Source organism: Phyllopteryx taeniolatus, chromosome 8, assembly GCF_024500385.1.
Source record: "Phyllopteryx taeniolatus isolate TA_2022b chromosome 8, UOR_Ptae_1.2, whole genome shotgun sequence".
NCBI lineage: Eukaryota > Metazoa > Chordata > Actinopteri > Syngnathiformes > Syngnathidae > Phyllopteryx > Phyllopteryx taeniolatus.
The window spans coordinates 4883674-4908545 of NC_084509.1; the positions used below are offsets into that span (position 1 = coordinate 4883674).

The 24872-nt window shown below is 40.9% G+C and overlaps 2 protein-coding genes across 7 annotated transcripts in view; both read left to right on the forward strand.

Moving 5' to 3' along the window:
• The window catches only part of brwd1 (bromodomain and WD repeat domain containing 1), a 34612-nt gene extending 18320 nt beyond the window's left edge, over positions 1 to 16292 (forward strand). For 2 of the 3 annotated variants that reach the window (XM_061781833.1, XM_061781835.1), the window contains 31 exons: positions 23 to 176; positions 264 to 398; positions 600 to 728; positions 890 to 1038; positions 1153 to 1229; positions 1332 to 1547; positions 1641 to 1824; positions 2366 to 2456; positions 4396 to 4518; positions 4621 to 4688; positions 4853 to 5093; positions 5238 to 5354; positions 6704 to 6811; positions 6988 to 7112; positions 7236 to 7318; positions 7530 to 7641; positions 7731 to 7792; positions 8089 to 8244; positions 8430 to 8550; positions 8650 to 8775; positions 8907 to 8973; positions 9343 to 9393; positions 9537 to 9662; positions 9769 to 9921; positions 10048 to 10205; positions 10726 to 10898; positions 11517 to 11636; positions 11742 to 11933; positions 11998 to 12306; positions 13629 to 13760; positions 13831 to 16292. In XM_061781833.1, the coding sequence (XP_061637817.1) occupies positions 23 to 176; positions 264 to 398; positions 600 to 728; positions 890 to 1038; positions 1153 to 1229; positions 1332 to 1547; positions 1641 to 1824; positions 2366 to 2456; positions 4396 to 4518; positions 4621 to 4688; positions 4853 to 5093; positions 5238 to 5354; positions 6704 to 6811; positions 6988 to 7112; positions 7236 to 7318; positions 7530 to 7641; positions 7731 to 7792; positions 8089 to 8244; positions 8430 to 8550; positions 8650 to 8775; positions 8907 to 8973; positions 9343 to 9393; positions 9537 to 9662; positions 9769 to 9921; positions 10048 to 10205; positions 10726 to 10898; positions 11517 to 11636; positions 11742 to 11933; positions 11998 to 12306; positions 13629 to 13760; positions 13831 to 15302 (5530 nt within the window). In that variant the 3' untranslated portion in view covers positions 15303 to 16292. The remainder of the gene's footprint in view (positions 1 to 22; positions 177 to 263; positions 399 to 599; positions 729 to 889; positions 1039 to 1152; positions 1230 to 1331; positions 1548 to 1640; positions 1825 to 2365; positions 2457 to 4395; positions 4519 to 4620; positions 4689 to 4852; positions 5094 to 5237; positions 5355 to 6703; positions 6812 to 6987; positions 7113 to 7235; positions 7319 to 7529; positions 7642 to 7730; positions 7793 to 8088; positions 8245 to 8429; positions 8551 to 8649; positions 8776 to 8906; positions 8974 to 9342; positions 9394 to 9536; positions 9663 to 9768; positions 9922 to 10047; positions 10206 to 10725; positions 10899 to 11516; positions 11637 to 11741; positions 11934 to 11997; positions 12307 to 13628; positions 13761 to 13830) is intronic. The other variant, XM_061781836.1, reaches the window with a different exon arrangement.
• Positions 16293 to 18229: 1937 nt separating this feature from the next.
• Positions 18230 to 24872, forward strand: part of LOC133482193 (mitochondrial intermediate peptidase-like) — a 35225-nt gene continuing 28582 nt past the window's right edge. The window contains exons 1-6 of one of the 4 annotated variants that reach the window (XM_061782024.1): positions 18231 to 18848; positions 20066 to 20239; positions 21629 to 21717; positions 21799 to 21885; positions 22375 to 22438; positions 22536 to 22718. In XM_061782024.1, the coding sequence (XP_061638008.1) occupies positions 18702 to 18848; positions 20066 to 20239; positions 21629 to 21717; positions 21799 to 21885; positions 22375 to 22438; positions 22536 to 22718 (744 nt within the window). In that variant the 5' untranslated portion in view covers positions 18231 to 18701. Of the gene's footprint in view, positions 18849 to 20065; positions 20240 to 21628; positions 21718 to 21798; positions 21886 to 22374; positions 22439 to 22535; positions 22719 to 24872 lie in introns of all 4 variants that reach the window. The other 3 variants (XM_061782025.1, XM_061782026.1, XM_061782027.1) reach the window with 3 other exon arrangements.

Consider the following 24872-nt stretch of genomic DNA (forward strand, 5'->3'; position numbering starts at 1 on the left):
ATAAATAACTTTTTTTCTTCAGTGCCGAGCCAATGAGTGAAGAGGAAAGCTACTTCAAGCCCAAAGTCACGATGGTAGCGTGGGATCGCCATGACAATACAGTCATTACCACTGTCAGTAACCATCTCCTTAAAGTGTGGAACTCCTACACAGGACAGCTGCTTCATGTCCTCAAAGTAATCCTGCACAGCATGTTTAGCTATTTTAATTGAGACAATCTAGCTAAGCATAATAGAAGTGACCTATATAAACCATGTTTCCAGGGCCATGAGGCCGAAGTGTTTGTCCTTGAGCCACACCCTTTTGACCCCCGAATTATCCTGTCGGCCGGCCATGATGGAAATGTATTCATATGGGACCTGCTGCGAGGGACAAGCACACAGCACTATTTCAACATGGTACACTACAGCATGTTGATCAAATTGCATTCATCAAGGAAAGTTTCATTCTTGACATGATAGTCTTTCAGCCTTTTTCACTTTAAATCCATTTGTTTGGTTGGAGAAAATTTGAGAAGGAACATTTTGGCATTACAAGATGGTTTTGCTTGTGTGCAGAATTAGTCTCGTAGCTGTGATTTTTATGTGTGCCCCATCCAGATTGAGGGCCAAGGTTACGGAGCAGTTTTTGACTGCAAATTCACCCCTGATGGTCAGCGTTTCGCCTGCACAGACTCCCATGGCCATTTGCTCATCTTTGGCTTTGGTAGCTCAAAACCTTATGAGAAGGCAAGACAAAATCTCACACTGAAGCACAGTTACTGTATATACTTTATATTATATTTTAACTGAGTGTAGGAATACCCAGTACAGGTTTAAACAGCTTTAAACTTTAGTCCCCACTGCAAATCCTGCTTAACTATTGGCTACTTCTCCTGGTCCGTTTGCAGCTTCCAGACCAGGTTTTCTTCCACACAGACTACAGACCTCTGATTCGAGATGCCAATGGCTTTGTGCTTGATGAACAGACACAGCAAGCACCACATCTCATGCCCCCACCTTTTCTAGTGGACGTGGACGGAAACCCTCATCCACCAAGGTAAACTGACAGTTATATACCATCAGTGTTCTGCCTAGTTGTGTTTTGACTTCACAACATAGTAATCAAAAGTATCTACACTTTTATGGGATTTACATTTGTGTGGGTTTCCAGGTATCAGAGGCTTGTTCCGGGCCGGGAGAACGTTGCAGCAGAACACTTGGTTCCTCAGCTGGGATATGTTGCCACCAGTGAGAACAAAACTAACCATATGAATGTGCTGATTTGAACCTATGCTTTACCCTCATGCTCTTCCTTGATCTTTCGCTCGCTCTCATTAATCTCTTGTTCAGGTGACGGAGAGGTGGTAGAGCAAGTGATCAGTCAGCAGACTGCAGAAGTTGAGGATGTTGCTATTAGACGCAGCAGCCTACTGGATGAGGCCATCCGAAATCTTCAGCAGCAACAGGAGCGTCAGAACCGGGCTGGCTCAGAGGGAGTTGCTGTAGCTATGCAAGCTGAGGCCCCAGAGGCAGCAATGCCACAAGCTCCAAGCACACCACGTAGAGGTATGATTATTTGACTTAATTAATTAAATATTTGACTAATATTATTTTTTCTGAATTAATAACCTCTGGATATGCATTTTCTCTTTACTGCAGTGTCTGTAAATGATCGTGCAGAGGTGCAGTCTCCTCCTAATGTTGGTTTGCGGCGGAGCGGACAGGTGGAAGGTGTCAGGCAGATGCACCAGAATGCACCTCGCAGTCAGATGGCCACTGAGAGAGATCTACAGGCCTGGAGACACCGGGTGGTAGTGCCAGAGCTCACCCCGAGCAGCTACAGGTAGACAGGAGTCTGAGACTACAAAGTATTGAAAATATACTATATTTCCAAAAGTATTCGCTCACCTACCTTGACTCAGTTATAAATTTAAATCACATCCCATTCTTAATCCATAGGGTTTATTAATATGACATCGGTCCACCCTTTGTATTTATAACATCTTAAACTCTTCTGGAAAGGCTTTCTACAAGGTTTAGGATTGTGTTAATGGGAATTTATGACCATTTTTCAGAAGCGCAATTGTGAGGTTACATACTGATGTTAGACGAGAAGGCCTGGCTCTCAGTCTTCAAAAGGTGTTCAAAAGGGTTGAGGTCAGGATTGTGCAGGCCTGGATTCAAACCCTCAATCTCAGAACTGGGTGGCGGATGTGTTAATCACTCAGCTATAGAAGTCAAATGTCCATGTTAACTGGGAGAGCTTGCAGTGAATGAGTTCAATAGGATATATTTTTTCAACACTGTCTTATAACTCCATATAATCCCTATTAGTTATTTACATCACTTTTATTTTCACTGTTACTCATCTTATTGTCTTCTAGGGATCAGGTTGACATCAGGGTTGACCAAGGAGATGAAGAGGTGGCCTTATACAACGCAAAGAAGAGACGCATAATGTACAGCAGCTGTAGAGTAGGTTTTTTTTTTCTTGTCTGATGGTCTGATATGCTGCAGCTTTGTATTCCCAACATCTGTTTTAGGGTTCAGATTCTTCCCATTCTTACTGTCTGTCTCAGACTAGGTTAAAGACTTTAAGATCGAGTCTGTTGGCTCCCAGGGTTCGTGTTGTCATGTTACCAAAATTATTTCTTTGTTGCCATACCTGCATAAAGTATTTCTTACGATGCCTAATAAACCTAGAACATCAATAAACGCAGTGGAATCAATCATCAGATTTTTATTTAAAACATTATTAGACAATTGTTGTACTATATACTGTTTTCTTTACTGAGATAAAAGAAAAAAAATACACAGCCACTCTGCTAATAAACATTTTCAAAACAAAAATAAAATTTCTAATAAAATTAACTGTAGCCTTTTTTTAAATATAGAATTTGCTTCATAGAAGAGAAATATTTCACATAATGTAGGGACAGCAGCAGCACAATTTATTTCTTCCCCTCTCTGACTTCTTAATTGCCTTAGTAGAAATTCTACACAGTAGAGCACAGAGGTGTATTGAGTCATTTGTGTGAAATCTACTGAGCATTTTAATGGTCCTGCCAAACTTGATAATTTATTATTCATTCCTAGTTATATTGAAGTATACCCTATATGCTGTTTATACATTGAATTAGCTCATTATTAACATTAGTCATTTGTTTTTTTTTGTTTTTAAATAATTGTGTGTTATCACAAAATAATTCCCACTGGTTTGAGTTCTGTTTAAAAGGTACCTTATTTAAATGCGTAATATTTGCTAACCTGTTGCTCTTTTAACCTTTTTATTTAATCAGCAAGGTTTTTGGCCATTTAGGTTTTCCCGCTGGTCTGTATGGCTTTAGAGGGGGGAGTCGAAAAGGACTGTGGCTGCAGACACACAGACTGCGACTTTATCACTGTCACTATTAAAGGGAGTTTGCAGTGTTAAAACTGTTAGCAAGATTTGAATGTTGCCTCACTTCACTAATCAAGTATCTGACCAAAGCCATGCCCCTCACTAACATGCATGAGTGCAGTTCTCAAGTATGCTCCTTCATAATGGCATGCGATGATGAAGGTGCGTAGTTGTGATAAACAGAGAACACATATCCAGCTACAACAACATAGCAGCGTGAGCAATACTAAGTTAGAATTACCACTGTAAACAAGCAGACATTAGCCACTGCTGCTACGTTGGTAGCCTGACCTATTTGTCATGGAGTGTTACGATAACACTAAATGGTCTCTGTTTTGAAGTTTTAGTTTTTTTTACAGTTAATTAAAAATCAGAGTGATGATAAACTAACCTGTCGAGAAGAAATGATGCTAATTCCGCATTGCTTCTAAAACCTCTCAGCCGACTGCTGTCCCTAATTTTGCGTCGCTGCTGTATCCTCTCAGTTTACTGCGGTCCCTTCGCTCTGCTTCTGTTATGCTCAGTTGTTGGGGATGGACTTGTTTTTTTTTTTTTTTTTTATCCTAACGGCGGTGGATACGCCGTCATAGTGTCAGCAAAGCTTCTAAAGCCCAAGATAATCGGTCAGCGCGAGGCCGCAGGGGTGTGCCCGCAGTGAGTGTGCCTAGCATGATTGCATAGCAAATTGATTGACACGTCCTTAGCCATGTCTTTTGTCTCTGGTTGTTTTTCCTGTTTTAACAAATATGACAATTTTTTTTTTCTTTTTTTGAGTATTGAGAACTATTGAAACTACAGCGAGGTACAGTATTGTACTTTTCTAGTGCGGCTATATTGGACTTGTTACTTTATAACAAATTTTGATTAACTTTAAGTGTGTTTCACTTTAATTTTAATTTTCATCTTATTTTTCATGTTTATATTTGCAATACACCCTGGACTGATCATCTGTCAATCACAAACGATTCACTTTTTAAAGCATTTGCAAACATTTCTACATCCGTATTCTCTCAGGATGAATCTGATGAGGAGCCTCCTCCAGCGAAACGAACACACAGTCGCTGTGACACGCTGGAATTCATCGACCTGTCATGTGAAGAGGGAGAGGAAACTGCAAGCTCTGATGCACACACCGAGGTATCACATTCACCACTCTTGTGACTTGTTTCAGAATGTCATTTAGTTGCAGTCAAGGTCATTTTATTGGATGATAAATTGCCTGCTGTGTTGTCTGTCCAGGACAATGACTTGGATGGCAGTGAACTGGACACATCTAATGACGAGGAGTGGAATAGTGACAGCCCAAGGTATTTACATTTCATTACATTTCACAAATATGTTTGAAGAAATCGTCAACATTTTTTTTCCTTTATAATGTAGCAAGCTGTACTGCTGATCTCTTTTCCTAAGCAGCAGTCAATGCAATTTTGCATGGCTTTTTTCTTCATTGATGTGACTTAAAATTTTGCAGTCACTCATCCAGTGAGTATTCAGACTGGACTGCAGATGCTGGCATCAACCTGCAACCATCGACTCCCTTGTCGTCTCGTAAACGAGTACGACGCCAGCTCAGCAGTTCAGAAGAGGAGGAGGAAGACAATGAACAGGAGGAAGAGAAAGCACAACAGCAGCAACCGCAGAGTGACGAGGAGGAAAAAACAGGAACAAAAGGAAAAGACAAGGCCAAGAAATCAAAGAACAAGTCTCCCAGAGTGAGTTGTAAAGCACTGCGGTTATAATACACATTTTTACTTAACCTGCATAACTGCATCAATTTGTCGAGAAAATCTATAGTTGACTGAATATTTTCAGTGTTGGTAATGTTACTCACTGTTTTATATATTCTCGCCAATCAGCGGCCAAAAGTCCGACCATCCATCAATAGAGAAGTGTCCAACGAGTTTCGACCCTCGCTATGGATCACTGATGTCATTCCTAGGAAATCTCCTTTCGTTCCCCAGATGGGTGATGAGGTGTGTTTTTAAAAACTAAAATCAACCTAGGGCTGCACACGTGTCTAAGTTTTGACTCTCGCTATGGATCACTGATGTCATTCATAGGAAATCTCCTTTCGTTCCCTGGATGGGTGATGTGTGTTTTTAAAAACTCACTTCAACCTAGGGCTGCACAATTAATCTAATTTGAATTGTGATCACGATTTTGACTGCCATGATTAAATGAGCCTGAACGTCAGCGATTTATTTATTAATTTTTTTTGTAAATGTTTTTATTTTTAAAAATTAATTACAGTATGTTAGCACCCATTATTTGTGTCATGTTGTAATGTTGGTTTGACCTGACTGATTAGAACACATAACCTGGCAAGATATATTTGAAGATACTTAGTATATAGCTTGCGGCACGGTGGACGACTGGTTAGAGCGTCAGCCTCACAGTTCTGAGGACCCGGGTTCAATCCCCGGCCCCGCCTGTGTGGAGTTTGCATGTTCTCCCCGTGCCTGCGTGGGTTTTCTCCGGCACTCCGGTTTCCTCCCACATCCCAAAAACATGCATGAATTGGAGACTCTAAATTGCCCGTAGGCATGACTGTGAGTGCGAATGGTTGTTTGTTCCTATGTGCCCTGCGATTGGCTGGCAACCAGTTCAGGGTGTACCCCCCCTCCTGCCCGATGACAGCTGGGATAGGCTCCAGCACGCCCGCGACCCTAGTGAGGAGAAGCGGCTCAGAAAATGGATGGATGGATAGTATATAGCACACAAGTATATACAGTAAATGAACAAGTCATTTCGACACATTGCTCCATCTTGTGATCGGATCGGTTATCGTTTTTTTTAAACTCACTGATCGGTGATCAGCCCCAAAAATCGTGATCGTGTAAAGCCTAGTTAAGAGTGCAGCAGAGTTGTTTGCCCACCAAGGTAACACAACTAATCTCTTCAGCCATCTGAAAGAAACGTGATCCTACCACAATTGTTTCTCCAAAATTACATTAAATACACTGTATAAACCATGACTGCGGTCAGGCCAACCTGCAGTCGAAAAGTTAAGTCAAGCTAGCCGCCACAACGATTATTCATACGAAGCATTACAGTAACACTCAGGCAATGCACTCCAGAGACAACGTCAAAATAAAAACCTAAAATGGCATTGATGTTCAATGTATATGAGGCTTTTATTTTGAAGTTAGCCCTCGCAGCACTTTGGTGGAGATACGGAGTGTTACCGTAATGCTTAGTATTAACAATCGTTTATATTCTCATATTAGCGGGAAGTCATACTTCCTCTTGAATTACGTTTACTGTTGTAATATTTGCTAACAGTCAAAATAATAAACTATATCTGTACTTATTTCTTTTTCAGGTGATTTACTTCCGACAAGGCCACGAAGCTTATGTTGAGGCTGTAAGACGAAATGATTTGTACCCCATCAACTTAGACAAGCAACCCTGGAAGAAAATGGAGCTGCGGGTAAGGCAAATATGACTAGGAGGACTGTAATTCAGTTAGAAAAATGTACAACAGTTGTGTATGTGTAATGAAATCCTGATGAATTGATGACTGAGGAGAAAAACAAAAAACTGTTACTCTACAAATACTATTTTACAAACTTAGTGGCGAACAAAAAAATCCTGCTGCTTTTCCAGGACCAAGAGTTTGTGAAGATTACTGGAATCAAATACGAAGTCTGCCCTCCGACACTCTGCTGTTTGAAACTGACTCTGATCGACCATGGCACAGGAAAAATCACAGACAAGTCCTTCTCTGTCAAGTAAGTCACTTTTACCAGGCGTCAGGGTTGATGGGCAGAGGAAAAATATGGAAAACTAAGGGAACCTGCTAACCACTTTTGAATTAATTTTACTCAACCAGTGCAACTGATTTCTCGTTATAGATATCATGATATGCCTGATGTAATAGATTTCCTGGTGCTAAGGCAAAGTTATGATGAGGCACTCCGTAGAAACTGGCAACCAGGTGAGTTGGGTCAACATGTTGTGTCAAGATAGAACTATTGCATGAAACCACACAGAGGACTTGCATGGCAGCACATTCATGCTATTCTCTTGTTATTCCCTGCAAACTGATAAGGATAGTTATGGGTGGCATACTTATGTTTCTCAAGGTAATTTTAAATATCAGCTTTGCTTGGCCATGTACACATGATCCTTTTCTGCTGTTTTTGCAGGTGATCGGTTTCGCTCAGTGATAGACGATGCTTGGTGGTTTGGCATCATCGTTTGTCAGGAGCCGTACCAGCCAGAATACCCTGACAGTCTCTTCCAGTGCTTTAAAGTCAGGTGGGTGATACACAAAACAGCATGAGTTGCCTGGTTAATTAACTTGATACTTACGAACTTGATAGTTAAATTTTTTTCTGTTTCGTTAGATGGGACAATGGTGAAAATGAAAAGCTGAGTCCTTGGGATATGGAACCAATTCCCGATGATGGTAATGTTAGGCCATACATCCAGGGTGGTAGTTTCAGCTTTGGCTGTGAAATGACAAAGATAAAATAAATATTGGAGCTGTAATTTACTAACAATTATGATTATAGAGTAATGATTATGTTGTGCAATTGAACAGTTTGCAGAATTAGTTTTATCCTATTACATAATATACTACAATAACTGTCCTGCGTAATGCTTTTGACATAATTTTCAAAATATGGAAATTCAGAAAAATTGTTCTGGAAGTGAATTTCTATAGGTTGGCAGCTCTGCATTCAGTTTCTCTCTGTTTTGCAGCTGTGCTTCCAGAGATGGAAGGAGGCAGCATCCCTGTTACGGCAGAGGAGATGAACGAGCTGATGTACAAGCCTCTGCAGGGAGAGTGGGGGGACAGGAGCCGGGACCAAGAGTGTGAACGAATCGTCGCTGGCATTGGCCAGCTTATCACTGTTGGTGTGTACATGATACACTTAAATAATTTCCGTCGTCTGCATCATGATTACCTTCTCAATTGCGCAACATAACTCCGTTGAGAGAGAGATATTTTCAATCCAATTAAATGCTATATGACTCTCAAAATATACTAATTCTCCATTGATTAAAAATCATCAAACTAATGCTCTGTTCTCACGTCTCAGAGATTGCTGCTCCTTTCTCTGGCCCTGTAGACCTGATCCAATATCCCACATACTGTACTGTGATTGCTTACCCTACTGATCTGGACACCATAAGATTTCGACTCATGAACAAATTCTACAGGTTAGTCCTTATACTATATGTAATTTTTGGAATTATTTCCATTCAACTCAGTTCAGACTTGTTTTAATGACTGTATGACACTCCTCTGTTGGTCCACAGGCGCCTCTCAGCATTAATTTGGGATATCAGATACATTGCACACAACGCCCGAACTTTCAACGAGCCAAGGAGCAAGATTGCTCATTCTGCAAAAATCATTACCAATGTCCTCCAGAAATTTGTCAAGTAGGATTATGACTTTCCTTTTATTGTTAAAATTTTTTTATTCTCTGACAAAGGACAATTTGCAAATTAAAAGTGGCGTCTGACAAAGGATCATTTGCAAATTGAAAGTGGCTTTTTCCTCCTTTCTGCAGTGATCCAAGCTGCACAGACATCATGGAGATTTATAGTGTTATTGAAGAAATGGATGAGGATGATGAGGTACATCAAATACTACCTTTGACTGTTATACGTCTGCCAGTTTCCAGGAATATTACTATCATGTATCCTTTAATTATCTTGAAATATATAATATACAAATGTGTACAGAATCATAATTTTAATGATTAGACTCATGTGGTAGAATTATTTTTTTAGTTTTTAATTTAAAATGTACCATAGCTAGACTTTCATTCATGTGTACTAATTTTTGCAACATTTAATACATTTGAAAGAAAAATAAAACGTTTGTGTGTGGGTTGAAATCCCATTTGTATCGTTGGCCCCCATAAATGAAATTATTTTGTAGTACGGTAAAGAAAAGCTGTTGGGGTTCACTCTTATGTTGAGAACTATTTTTTTTCCCCACAGGAAGCAGATACAGAGGCACCAGGAACTTCCTCTGGACACAGGCTGCGTCAGGTAAACATCATTACTAGAGTCATCACTTGAAACAGTGTAATAGTTATATATAAATGTGGATAGCGGGAAATATGGGAAGTCTGAGGTGAGAACTTCTGTTAATGACGGGAAAATGTTCTTCTCTCCTTCTCCGCTATTTACAGCGCTCTGTGGAGGTTCTGCCTGACAGAGATGCTTGGAAAGAGCAGTGCAAAAATCTGCTCAACTACATATTTGAGTGTGAGGACTCTGAGCCATTCAGACAGCCCGTGGATCCTGAGAACTATCCTGTGAGTAAATACTGCATCATAATGCTAAAATCAAAATACTGCAGAGGTCTTAACTCAGTTTCTTGGGTTCTGGTTTAATTCTAAACTGATTTCTTAATATCGCCAGGACTACCATGACATCATTGACACACCTATGGACTTTGGCACTGTGAAAAGGACCTTAGGGGAAGAACGCTATGAAAATCCTATAGAGCTTTGCAAAGACACGCGGTTAATATTTGCAAATGCTAAAGCCTACACACCCAATAAACGTTCTAAGGTAGGAAGGATGTTGTTGAAACTAGGATTATTAGAATCTAGTTGAAGTGATGTGAATAAGGTTTCCATGTGAGCTTTAAATTTTCTTTTTTAGGATGCTTGCCAGACTCATCATTTTTTCTTCTAGATTTACAGCATGACCTTGCGACTCTCTGCCTTCTTTGAAGAGCAAATCCGAACAATCATATCAGATTACAAAACGGCAGTGAAGAGCAGTGCCAGGCTCCGTCGTAGCCAACGGTTCAAAAAGAAAACACAGCACGATCCGTCCAGCACCACAACAAGGTGTGCTTGTTTTCCAGTTTTGTGTCGATCATGTGTAGTGGTGTGTCAAAACAATGAAAGGGCATTCATGTATGAATAGCACCGCTTTGTTTGAAAAGAAGTACCCAAGTGACTCAGCTAATGCGCACACTTGGGGGGAAAAAAAAAACCAAAAACATTTTACACTCGCTGGACACTTCATGATATCCTATACAAGCACTATATCAAACAACTACTGTTACAAAGAGCTGTTTTTTTTAATCCCTTTTAGTTTTTAATGGTCTAGAACTGAATTACACATTTTGAGGGATTTAGTTGAGGTTAAAATCCTGAGAGACACCTCTGTATGATGCAGCAATATAACTGTTATGTTAATACCTCTCTTACAGCATCACTCAGAACTAAGCAGCATCTTTGCAAAGGCAGAATTTAGATAACAGCTCCATCTAAAAATGGTCCTGGGAGAGATTATGCAATTAATGCTTAAATATTTTATTTATGAATAAATGTCTGATGACAAGTTGTCTCTTTCCTTCTTCAGTCAAAAGAGGGATTCTGTCAAAACTCAGGGAAAAGTGAAGTCCATTTCCTGGACCAAATCTACCTCAGCCATAACCTCACTTCCTGAGAGGGCCAGGAGGACTCGAAGAAGCAGCACCTGTCACAGCTCCTCAGAAGATGACTCTGCTTCCAAAGATGCTTCATCAACAGCAGGTGCCAAAGAAATGTTGTTTCCTCATATTGTAGATTGCGAAGCACATTAGTTGCTTCACTGTTTTGCAATGTTTAGATATTCAGATGGTTAAGATGTTGAGGTTCGCTCTCGGAGTGACCAGGTTGGATAAAATTAGAAATGAGCTCATCAGAGGGACAGCCAAGGTTCGATGTTTTGGAGACAAAGTTAGAGAGAGCAGACTTCAATGGTTTGGACACGTCCAGAGGAGAGAGAGTGAGTATATTGGTAGAAGGATGATGAGGATGGAGCTGCCAGGCAAGAGAGCTAGAGGAAGACCAAAGAGAAGGTTGATGGATGTCGTGAGGGAAGACATGATGGCAGTTGGTGTTCGAGAGGAGGATGCAGGAGATAGGCTCTCATGGAAAAGGATGACGCGCTGTGGCGACCCCTAACGGGACAAGCCGAAAGGAAAAGAAGATATTCAGATGGTTCCAAATCCCCCGTGCCCCCCCCCCCCCCTACTAATTAACCATTGGCGTTATCGCAGAGCTAAGAAGTGTGAAGTTTTAAACTCGCAATAGTTTGCATTTTTTAGGGTTCGAGTGTGTCATACTGTCATTGTAAAGATTTGTTTTCCTTTTTTTTTTTCCCTACAGAGTCTGACAGTGAAGTCAGCGAGTCAGAGGAGGAGAAGCGTCCAGGTTCCTCCAAACATCATCAAGGAAAACAGAAGTCTAGAGTTACAAGAGGCAGCTCGTCCATGCAGCGTAAAAAAGGTCAGTTATGCCAAATTTTTCTCTTGTTGTGGAATCAGGGAAATGTATTTATTCAACAAGTTAGTATTTAATGCTTTGCACATGAATGGAAATATTGTTTGCTAGTTCCTGAGAGTGACAGTGATGAGAAGGAGGTTGAAGAAGAGGACGAAGAGCCATTTGACAGTGAAGGTGAAGGGCAAGAGAATGGAGAAGTATCTTCCCATTCTTCAGGTCGTTGCTATCACAGTAGGGCAGCAAAGAGCAGGAGCACACGAGTGACCAGAAATCCTGCTGCAGCGGATAGAAAAAAGACAGGTAAGGTTTATCCATCCTTTTATGATGCACCAAGCATTATGGTTGTCCATTATTGTGTATGCAGAGGGAAGAGCGGAGATAAACGGTCTCTCCAGCCGGTCCTCTCGCAGGGAGAGACGTCACCGCCAGGACTCTGACAGAGCTTCTTCCCAGGGTTCTGATGGAAAAGAGGATGACGAAATAACTATCCGCAGATCACTCAAGAGGAAAACAGCAAGGGCAGCTGTCAACAAGATAAAACTCCTTGAAGCATCAAATGAGGATTATGAAGATGAGGAAGAGGAGGAGGAAGAGCCGATAAGAAGCCGCCTGCGTAACATTTCCCGCACCACAGTGCTAAAGAGCAGCTCTGATTCGGACGGAGAACAGCAGGGTGGGAAGCTATCTTTTTTTATGTGCTGACAGCCCTTTCAGGCATTGTTGTAGGCTCATTAAGTCACGTTCCTACAAAAGCAGTTACAGATCAGTAGGGGCCGATTGATGGATTTCTTTTTTTTTTTAGGCCCATTCAGATATTTGGCAGAAAAAAATCTGATAACTGATTAACTGTTAAATTAATTAAAATAACAATAATAATAATAATAATAATAAATACATGATGAATAGAAATAACTTATTTTTGGGTCCCCTAACGCACTTGACCAACAAAGATACGAACAGGCAGAACATTTTACTGTTCAGCAATACTTTGTCTGTCAGAATTTGTTTAACTTTATCACAAAGAGGAATTTTCAAGTCCAAAAACATGCAAAAAAGCATTAACTGGTGACTTTATCTTTTGTCTGACACTGTTACTAATGTCTGACACTGTTACTCCATAACAACACACACAATAAGTTGCTGTTACAACCTGTGTCACGTTATAGTATTTTCTTACAAAAGAATAGCTAAGAGTGACATGGTATGATGGTGGCCCAAGACGGACAATAATGTTGTGCTAACACGCTGCTAATGCAGTGATGAACAGTTATTCTTACTACTCTCAAATATTTGTTTAATTTATGTTATTCCTGCAGTTACTGACTGGCTTTTAAGCTGGTAGCTAATGCTTTGGAAGGTTGGTATCACTACACCGATGGTACTGCTAACATAAACAGACAGCGAGTAACTGAAGATAAGGTACCACAACTTAAGTAATGCAATGGAAATGAAAAGTGTGGCCCATGCAATGAAACATGCGACGTCATGACACATGGCAAAGAGAGTTAAACTGAAATGGTAGATGTTGATTTTATAGTTTTTTTTCACAATGTTGTTAGAAACTTACCTGTTGGAAAGATCCCCTCAGCCCAGTCCTGTAATGTTGCCTGAAATTTACTCCTTGATTGAATGGAATCAGAGCTCCATGTAGTAGACAAACGGCACATGGCCATCATTTTTCTCGACTCAGACACTGAACAGCGTTTACTGTTTTATGAGAAATTAAAAATAAATTGGTTTTAATTTTACAAAATTCCGGCCTACGTTGATTATTTTGAAAATTGGTCAAGGAATAAAATGGGTGGGTCCTACAGATCAGTTCAGCTCACCTGGGCACTGTTTTAATCGCTCAACCTTTCATTACAATCTTCTTGTTCAGTGACTGGCCACTCAACTACTGTAGCATAGTACAAATTTTGCTGTACCACTTTGGTGAAAATATTGCTTGACAAAGCTTATTAATGCCAAATTTTTAATCTGATTCTTTTGCTATAGCGTCTGCAAATACAAAGGAATTGTCTGAAGAATCCCAGGATGATGAAAATGGCAATGGCAGCAGCTCTTCAAGCTTCTCTCCTAATAAACAGAACGGACATCCAAGAATGTCAACCAACACAAAGGGCAAAGGTGTGGTGTTTGATCTTCATATTTGAAAATCTAGAAATCATGTTTAATCAAATCACTCCTTCCCCTGCAGGAGCTTTGACTTGTGTGAACGGACATGGCCCAAAAGATAAGTCTGACAGTAGCTCTGAGCAGGAGGTGGAAGCTGCAGACGTGAGTTCTGAAGATGTGGAGGAGGAAGATGATGATCAGGCAGCTGTGCGTCAGAAGCCTAGTAGAAACTCAGCCCGGAAGAGTAGGATTATCAGTGAAGAGGAGGCAGCAAAGGGGGTGGAAGAGCACACTAAACAAAGGACCACCCGACGCAAAGTTCCTATAAACTCAGATGATGACTATCCCCAGCGACAGCCACACCAAAATGGAAGAATTAAGGAGGAATCTCCCCTGAAGGACTCTAAAAAGAGTAAAGTGTCTATGTCTAAAAGCCAAGATCAACAAAAACCTGCCTCAGTTCATAAACCAGATGCCAGTGATTCCAAGGTGCTCAGTCGTACCCCGAAGAAATACCACAAGAAAAGATTGAAAACAGATGAACAGGGTGAAGCTGAAAGCTGTCACTCCAGTGATAACTTAGAGAGCAAGGACAGGAACCCTGCAAGAAACAACAGCAAATCAAAACGACCTCGGAATGGCACTTCTCCTTCTGAGAGTTCTGAGCAGGAATTTAAACCCAAGAAGTCGAGGAGGAAACACCCCACTGGCTCATCGGACGAAGAGTCGGATGATTCGGACAATGCGTCCAACAAGCGGCTTAACCTCAGAGTGTTGCCTAAAAAGAAATACATAAGCGACAGTTCAGCTTCTGAGGAAGACTCTGCAAGCCAGAGCAACTTGAGAAATGGGAACAAATCGGGTTCAGTCCCGAGCGAAGACCGCTTTAATAAGAGCGTGTCGAAGAAAACCTCTCGGAATGGAAGCAGGATACAAACATCTTCCAAGAGAAAACGAATTTACACCTCAGGATCCGAAGAAGAGAAAGAGACGGTGGGCAAGAACAACAAGAATGGCAAGCGTCCCAAACTGGAATCTAAACAACACAAGGAAGAGGATGCCTTTTCCCAGTCGAATTCCAGTGAGGAGGAAGATTATGTCGGCCGCTCACGGAGGGGGAAGAACAAGAAGCGTCCCAAATTTGAATCAAAACAAAACAAGGACGAGGATGCCTTTTCCCAGTCAAATTCCAGCGAAGAGGAAGATCGTGTCGGCCATTCACGGAGAGGGAAGAACGAGAGGCAGCCCAAACACAGAACGCGGAAAGAAAGCTGCAGCACTAATCACATTTCAGACTCTGAAAGCGAGCAGTTCTCCACAGCCAGCGAAAACTCTTCTGCCAGCTCAGGTTCCCACAGCAGTCCAAAGAGGAGGAGTCCAAGACGGGCCAGGCATGGTAAAAGGACTGCCGGTCGCCAGTTAAGGCAGCGCCGACCACAAGTCGTCTCAGAGGAAGAAGACAGTGATGAGTCGTACAGCAAACCACAGAAAAAGAGCCGCGTTAACACCCGCAACCGGGGAAAGCGGACTGTCCTTTATCACGACAATGAGTGAAGGCTGAAGAGGGATGACAACTGGAGACTGTAAAGACAATGTTATGGTAGCAGCACTGGTTTCCTCAAAAAATGCTGTGAAATTTATTTCAGGGATATTTATATTTTCTATGAAAAACACGTTTATAGATGTAATAGAAATTCAAGCATTTGACTTGCTGGTCTTCACGAGGATACAGATCAAAACGCCATCTGCCAATACTGCTTGTTGTGATTGTGGCCAGCAGAGTAACATTGTGAGGAATCTTGGGTGCTATCTAATATACCTCTGTTAAATCTAAGCATATTGCTGGCTTGCACTAAGAAACACTGTAAGGAGGTATTTCATACACTAGTTTTGCATTAGAAACTCAGGGGTCAACTAAGTTTACTGTAGTCTCAGACGTGCCGTTGTTGTTCTATTTTTATTTTATTTTTTTGAGCTATCAAATGGACAAGAAACAATTCCAGGTGGGCAAATGTCTAAGCACATGCAACTGAGACAAAACCAATTCACATTGTCACTTAAGACTACAGCACTCCTTTGTAAATCCATAATACACGTAATTGTTTTGACTATGAGTTATGAGCCAAATGAATGAAATGTTTCCGCATTCAGTTTTTTCCTTTAGATTTGTGTTGTACTCGTAAATAGGTGTTGTGATTGAGAATGAATGAATTGGCCATTAGTCAGTAGCATGTTTATTTAAAAAATATTTTTACATTTTGCTTTGAGCTTTGTCTTGCCGTATGTCACAAATTGGTACCTTTTTTTGCCAAGTGCAAGCAACCAGCTGTACTTACTGCAAAATACTGTGATTTCTCATATTGGGAAGACATTTAATTGTCCTGTGTTACTTTCAGTGTTAAATTCTTTTTCAGCGTTGACTAAAACATGGTTTAGTTTGGCTTATGCGGGATTCCCTGAATGCAGTTGCTTTGACATTTTGTTCAGTGATTTTTGTACTACACCCTCAATAAACAGATTTCAATGGGAAATCAAATAACACAATGTGGTTTTGGGAGGCAGGCAGACTTATTCTCAGTAATGAAGCTGTTAACGGGGTACTATACACTTATAGTTGCAAATGCGGAAACGGTTCTCACTTATCAAACGCCATAGGACGGTCATTATTTTTATTTAGCCTTTATCCAGGTAAGGCAATTGACAACAGATTCTAATTTGCAACGCCGACCTGGCAGCTGAGCAGACAACAGTAAATCATCAAAATTAAACCAAATATAAATTCATGGACAACAAACTACTGTGCTATAGCGACACAATACAGCAGATTAAGTCTTGGCACATTGTGAATAAATGTTTTTAAGACTGGTGCAGCGATCAAGTACAGTATCCTATGCAAACTTAAAATTACGTTTGCATGTGTCAGAAGGAAACATGCGTGTCTTGTGGTAAAATTAAAAGCTAAAACGCCTAAATAATGATGTTACTGGTTGTGCCGAGTCTTCGAGGCGTGTGCCGCGTAATGGGGAGGCCGTGTCCGCATTTTGGGGAGGAGCCGGAAGTTATGACGTCTGAAGCCTCCCTGCCCGGCTGCTGTACCACGTGACCGATTCGGGAAGTGCTTCAGTTTGCCACGAGATTTGACAGTAACAACAGCAGGCGGCGGCACGGTGTCGACTGGTTAGAGCGTCAGCTTCACAGTTCTGAGGACCCGGGTTCAATCCCCGGCCCCGCCTGTGTGGAGTTTGCATGTTCTCCCCGTGCCTGCGTGGGTTTTCTCCGGGCACTCCGGTTTCCTCCCACATCCCAAAAACATGCATTAATTGGAGACTCTAAATTGCCCGTAGGCATGACTGTGAGTGCGAATGGTTGTTTGTTTCTATGTGCCCTGCGATTGGCTGGCAACCAGTTCAGGGTGTACCCCGCCTCCTGCCCGATGACAGCTGGGATAGGCTCCAGCACGCCCGCGACCCTAGTCAGGAGAAGCAGCTCAGAAAATGGATGGATGGATGGATGGATAACAGCGGGCCCCATTCAAAATGTGTGCGTGTGTGTGTTTTTTTTTATAGTGTTGCGGTCAGCTCAGCATTTGGACAAAAATTGTGTAGTTTGTATAGGCTACTAGTTTGGATATAGCTTGGGCAGTAGATAGCGGCAGCGTCACCAGGATATAACCCGGCATCCTGGTCTAACAGCCCAGCCGTTGGTGCACTCGACTCACAACCTGGGCTATGTTGGTCACCTGAGTTCGAACCGCAAACAACACCGTGCCGTATAAGTAACTGTTATTTAGGCTGATCAATTACATTTGTTTATTAAAAACGGCATTTCCCACAATTTCTTCTTTTATTCGAAGGGAAGGTATTTCTTGTCTTCCAAGAAAGTAAGATACAATAAAACCTCACTGAGGGAGGAAAAATTACTGTACACCAATTGAATTTCCCTCTTGAATGAATCACTTGGAAAAAAAGAAAAGATAAACTGTTATTTCTATATAAGCACTTTCAAAATCCTCTTAAGCCCATGCCACTTTCCCAAAGTGACAGAAAAACATTATGCAACCTGCCATACCAGTGTTGAGGAACATTTAAAGCACACAGAATACGTTCAAAAATAATATATTTTACACATTATGTTGGGAAATTACTTGGACAAACAATGTTTTGTAATACGTAATTCACGAGAGCCAAAAAGACGCAAGAATGCAACGCAGTACATACTGTATGTGGTAAAAAATACAGCTGCCGGTGATTATGCTTATGGCCAGCAGGTGGTTTCGTGTGCGATGAAGCATCAATAAATGAACCATTACTCGAAGGAATGGCTGAAGTGTTAGAATGCTTCTTTGTCGCCATCACTACTAAATACAAAATTATTCAATTATCCAATTAATTTACTACAAATTCAAATTGATACATATAATAGTTGGATACATTTTGACAACTTTGTCTCTACCCCAAGTGTTCCTCTTGAAGCGTCGCATATGAATGACGACACCACGTTTTGGTTGACGCACTTTCGTCGCATTTAGGTTCTTGCATTAAATATATATAATTTCGTTACCTGGATGGAACATTAAAGGTCACAACACGTCAAGAGGCATGGATGACTCTCCTCTCAAGATTTGTAAATGATAATATATCTTTATTATGAATTTAATGAAAGTGCGCGCTTTAACACATTTGTATGGCGTCAAGCAGCATGTCATTGTGTTTATTGATATGTCCGCCGGTAATATCGCATGTGACAGTCTGCCTTTTCTGCTGATAATTATAACATTTTAGGTTATATCGATTCTTATTAGGCATATTGTTAACGTCACACGACTTCGCTGAATTCGCCTGACTTTTTCAGCTGAAGCTAACACTGACGCTAGGGCTAGCATGTCCTCTGTTGGTCTCAGTCTGCACAAGAAGAAGCATCAGTAACGGCAGTTCAACAACAGGGCAGACGACTATGTCGGCCAGTAAAAGTTTGCTTTATTGTGTGAAGCACCGAGGTCTGTGGACATATTTTCGCAAGAATGTCACAACATGGTCACCTGTTGGGGCAGCATTCAATGCCAAACCGCAGAAGAGACTGGAAATGTTTGAGAAAAATGTGGTGAGGACTGTGTTTGTTTGGAATTTTATTATTATTATTACTGTTTCACGTTAGGGAAAGCCATAATATGTATTCAAATGTGTGTACATGTTCAGGTTCTGAATGTAAATCAAGTAAGTAGTAAGTGCGTCACATCGTCAAAACACAATCATACACACTGTAAAAAAAATAGAATCGCAACATTTTACAGTTAAAAAGAAAAAACGAATTAAATACAAATTATTTAAAAAAAATCATCTTTCTTATGGAAATGCCTTTCTAAACAAACGTTTGTTTAACTGCTTTTTAAAAATGACCACTGAAGAGACAGCCTTTAGCTCAAAAGCAAGTGCATATCAAAATTTAGGGGCAACGGACTGAAGGGCTATTTCACTTAGTTTTGTATCTCGTGTGAGAGACATTAAGTAAAAGACAGCAGACCACAGTAACCCAACAAGAGAATAAAATGACACCAAAACCACCAGGTAAGGAGGAGCCTGACTATTGAGGACTCTGTAAGTGACTACAAAAAAATGGTCTGAATCAGGCAGCCGGTGCAAAGACTAGAGAACGGTAGTGTTTTGGCTGAGCGTATGGGATCCAAACAAAAGCCTAGCATTCAGAAGTGGCTCATAAAGTTGTGTTGTGACAGGTGAAGAGAGGATTGAAATAGTCTAGATGTGAGGAGACAAAGGAATAAATGATCTTTTATAATTCAGAATAAGATAACATGGAAGTACAGCACTGTGAGTTTAGAAATATTTCTGGGGAAAAAACAGGAATGGGTTGCAGTTTTACTATGTTCATCAATGATCATGTTGAAAAACTTGAAATACCATCCATCCATCCATCCATTTTCTGAGCCGCTTCTCCTCACTAGGGTCGCGGGCGTGCTGGAGCCTATCCCAGCTGTCATCGGGCAGGAGGCAGGGTACACCCTGAACTGGTTGCCAGCCAATCGCAGGGCACATACAAACAAACAACCATTCACACTCACAGTCACACCTACGGGCAATTTAGAGTCTAGAGTGGGAGGAAACCGGAGTGCCCGGAGGAAACCGGAGTGCCCGGAGAAAACCCACGCAGGCACGGGGAGAACATGCAAACTCCACACAGGCGGTGCCGGGGATTGAACCCGGGTCCTCAGAACTGTGAGGCTGACGCGCTAACCAGTCATCCACCGTGCCGCCAACTTGAAATACAGTGTGACTAATTATGGTTTTAATGTGTGATTGTAGGGTTTGTTTGGTGTAACAGAGCTGAGTTCTCCTGCTGGATTCCAGGTGGCCACAAAGACAGCTCTAAAGAACACACAGCTGCTGGTTGAAAAAGCATGTTCTTCTTCTCCAGGGTTCGAGACTGTCACAGCTTTTGACCAACTCTCTGATGGTCTTTGTAAAGTGGCAGACCTGGTAAGTACAGCACCAAGTGCCATCTAGGTAGGGCTGGACGATATGTCCTTAAGTTGAACGAAAATCAGATTTTAATCGATTTTTTTTTCTTTTCCCCTCATTCGCTTATAGAAAAAGCAGATGACAATGATATTATTTTAAAGAGGTTGTTATTCCCTGCTTTATTTCTATTTTATTAATATACACAAACACACTGGTGGCACGGTGGACGACTGGTTAGAGCGGCAGCCTCACAGTTCTGAGGACTGGGGTTCAATCCCCGGCCCCGCCTGTTTGGAGTTTGCATGTTCTCCCCGTTCCTGCGTGGGTTTTCTCCGGGTACTCTGGTTTCCTCCCAAATCCCAAAAACATGCATTAATTGGAGACTCTAAATTGCCCGAATGTGTGAATGTGAGTGTGAATGGTTGTTTGTTTGTATGTGCCCTGTGATTGGCTGGCAACCAGTTCAGGGTGTACCCCGCCTCCTGCCCGATGACAGCTGGGATGATAGGCTCCAGCACACCCGCGACCCCAGCGAGGAGAAGCGGTTCAGAAAATGGATGGATGGATACTCTCTCTCTCTCTCTCTCTCTCTCTCTCTCTCTCTCTCTCTCTCTCTCTCTCTCTCTCTCTCTCTCACACACAAAACTGTGCAATAAACTCAGATTAATTACCCTAGCATTTTAGCACTTATAACTGTCATACTAGTGTGAAAAGAAGTTAACCTCTATAATAAAAATAGAACTACTCATCCTTTGATGATACGTGATGAACACAGTATTATAGAGTGGGAGGGTTAAAGCCTGTCAAGTGTAAGTTAAACACCGTATAGTAAAAACTGCATTCAATAAATGACACAATAAATAAAACTCACCATGAACTCGGAACTAATATACAGAGGGGTTTACTTCGTATTGTAGTGAGTTGAGTCTTTTTACGTTTATACTTTAAATTGATTGACAGCTATGTGCATCCCATTGTTCTTTTATTATCAGTCTGCTACCACTATGTCAAAGAAACTTCCATTTGTGATTCTATGGCTATCGTCCCACTGTTTGTGGTTGCGATCCCTTTTACATTAATGTGGTGCCATCACACACACAAAAAACAATGCAAAACATGCTTAATCAGTTATATACTCACGGTTGTCATGGAGTCTTACATTATGTTATGGATAATGCCAGTTGAAGCTCTGGATTTTTGTGAAACTTCATAGGTGTATTCACAAAAACAAAAGTGGTTGCATTCCAAATTGTATGACTACTAGAGGTTCTATTGTCCTAAAACAACTTCAGAGAGAGGTTCATTCAGTCCATTTAGTTTTCATGTCAAGCTTCAGAATCCCATTGTATACATTATTCAGTATACATTATCATTTTATGTGAGGCAAATCTGTCCCTCCATTTCCAGGCGGATTTTGTCAAAGTGGCACATCCTGATCCAGCGTACCGTGAGGCCGCAGAGAAGACGTGTATTGAGATCGGCACAGTCGTGGAGAAGTAAAAGAGTTGAACACAAACTCATTCCATCAGTATTTGTCAGTAAGCTGACTATTAAATCATGCTGGCTCTATGTTGCAGTTTGAACACCAATGTGGAGCTATGTAAAAGTTTGAAGAATTTCCTGGACAGGCCTGACCTTGTGGCTCAGCTGGACCCAGATACAAGGTGCACCCTCCCAATGTCTATTAACTCATTTGCCCCTTGAAGTTGCACAATTCAGAATTGGAAAAATAAAACGTATGCATCTCAAGTCACACTAAACTTTAAGTTCAGTGAGTATCAAAGTGTTAACTTTGGTCTTGTTTTGCCTTTTCTTTGGCTTTTTGCAACACTTTTTCCTAAAAAGACCAGCCACATCCAAGGGTATTTAACATTTGTATGGCAAAGAATGTTTAAATTTTGCTTAAAACATTTGACAACAGTTAATTAAAGTTTTATGATGGCGATAATTTGTCCTTGGAACAGATCTTCATTATTTCTTATGGGGAAAACAACTTATTATGTTCAGCCTGAGAGGATTTACTGTACTAAGAATGCACTCATTATGATTGATTATGCATCCCTATGCATTTGTTCTCCATTGTTAGGATGTGCCGTTGGTGCATGTCCTAATGTAATTCACATATGTAATAATGAAACTTCCTGTCTTTTCAGAAGAGTTGCAGAGTTATTCATGTTTGACTTTGAAATCAGCGGGATTCATCTGGATGAGAAACTGGTGAAAGACTTGTTGCATGTGGAGAAATCATCCCCTCTGTCACTAGACAGACATGACAGAATTTACAGACATTCGTCTTTGTTTTCCCATCTTACAGAGGAAAGAGGCAGTTGCTCTCCATGTGAAGCTCTTGGATTTAAACAGCAAATTCCTGGTTGGCTCTCACATGCCGAACAGAATCGCCAGGTCTGCCATTCCCGAACATCTCCACTTGCACTTTGCCAGCACAGGAAGTTTTGTGGAAGTTGGAGGATTACATGCAGACTCACCGGATGATTTGGTATGTGCCCATAACTAGGACATTACTCTCATTGCTCCGCAGGTGGCGCCTTTGCATCATAGGCGTATCAATAAGTGCCCTTAAGTGCCCGTGGGAATGCATAGCGTGCATGTTTTTTCATTCAATTTTTCTTTTTCACAATGGATATATATTGTTGATACTAAACACAAAATACTTTTGAGTTAAACGTCTCCAGAACGATTCTCGCAAAATCACACAGCATTGAAATTGCATTTATATTCTCTACAAGATTAATTTTAAATTGCTCGCTGTGAAAGATTGTGTTCTGCCTTCAAGGCACTATGCAGACACAATAAAAATACTATGCCATTAATCTGTCATATTTGCGTGCGCTAACATGAAATACCTAATCCTTTTGGGGATAGTCTTTTTTTTAACTGTCTTTGATTATTATGTTTAATGTAATTCACACATCCACAGACATGTTCTAATGCACGGATCTTGTTTGATGTGCGTTTTGCGTCCCAGACGGACAAAAATGATAGGCACACAAAAAGCATGATGAATCTGCGTCAACTGACGCACAATATTGCTTACCTAGGTATGTGTGCAAGGCTCGAATTATGCTGTCTCACATCGCATTTTGCGCATCAAACAACATTGAAAAGCAAAATTGCAAATCAGGTTTACTGCGGAAGAAGGCAGTTGGCGTATGTGACACAACGCGCTTACGTTACCGATGCGTGGACGTGGAATGAAGCATTTTGATTGAAGCGCGGGAAGATAGCGGCTGCAAAATTTGATGGCAAATTGAAAAGCGAGAGAGAAAAAAGACATGGCGAAAGTGTGGTAGCATTTCATAGTGGAATGCAAAGTGAGCACCCGTTGTAACACGGACCTTTCTCTGCCAAGTATGACGCCACATCGCAGAACCTGAGAGAGAGAGGTGAAGTTAACGTAGCACAAATCAGTGAGTTTAGCGCTAGTCTTCTTTACTAACATAACGTTAGCACTGCGGGCCGCGGGGTGTCTTTTAATTATGAGTACTGTCGGTTGTGTGGCTTTTTAAAATTTTTTATGACCAGGACAGTATAACGCAACCATAATGGTACACACAGTGTGCTTTTTGCTCAGTATAGTCACTGTGTGACATATGGCCAATCTGATGATCTGTAAGTGGCAAAATTTTCAGTCAAGTAGGTGAAAAACGTGGCAAATTTGGCCAGAGAGGAATAAGAGTAAAATGGATCATTATGTACCCAAACAGAGGAGGGTTTTGGTGAAGAGAGATGAAGGAAATATTTTTCTCTTGAGATTTCTTCATTTTCGTTTGAACAAATGAACATTTCCAAAACTTGTAGTAGTGCAAAGAATATTTCTTATTTCTAGTTAGCTTGGCTAACCTCATAAATGCACAGCCATGAACCTAATGTCACAAAATGCTAAAATGCTAGCTGTTGAAGTGAAGATGGACAAAGGCTGTTAATGCTTAAAAAAAGCCTTTTATTCACAATGTGAATTTAAGAAGTAAAAACTGTTGGTTATATAAAAAAAAGAAACCAATTAGTCGTACATTATTAAGTGAAATGTCTTATTTTCTCTTTTGTATTCAGAATTGCCTTTTAACCAAGCAAAAATATAGTTTATCCAAATAATCGATTGTTTGATAGAATTTTTAGTAGGATACTCGAGTACTAAAATATTGTACTGTAACAAAAATCTGCAATATAGGGGGACCGTGAAGGAAGAACTGCGATTGATCGGCGGATTTCTCTATCTGTTTTCATAACATGCATCCCGGGACTCACATAGTCTCAAGTATAAAATGATATATGCTAATGGTTCCACTGCACATCATGCGCTAAGAGATAGAAAGTGAACAGCAGATGTTCTCAAATTATCTTCCAAAATGGGCCTCAGACCTGTGACTCCCTTGTTCTCAAACCCAGTCTTTATATGAAGTATGGAAAAATAGTTAAGATAGAAAATAGAATAAGACAATATATTAGTGTGAGTAAGCTTACCAATTTAACAATGCAGATAAGAACTGTGGAACGTTGAGTGGCGCTAAAGTTTTACAATGGAGGTTTAAACCAGAATATTTTGGGGAAAATAGTACAGCACAGTATAGTACAGTATGAGCTAGCGTAATGCATTGTCCAAGACCTCAGTGTACTGCCTCACAAGAACTGT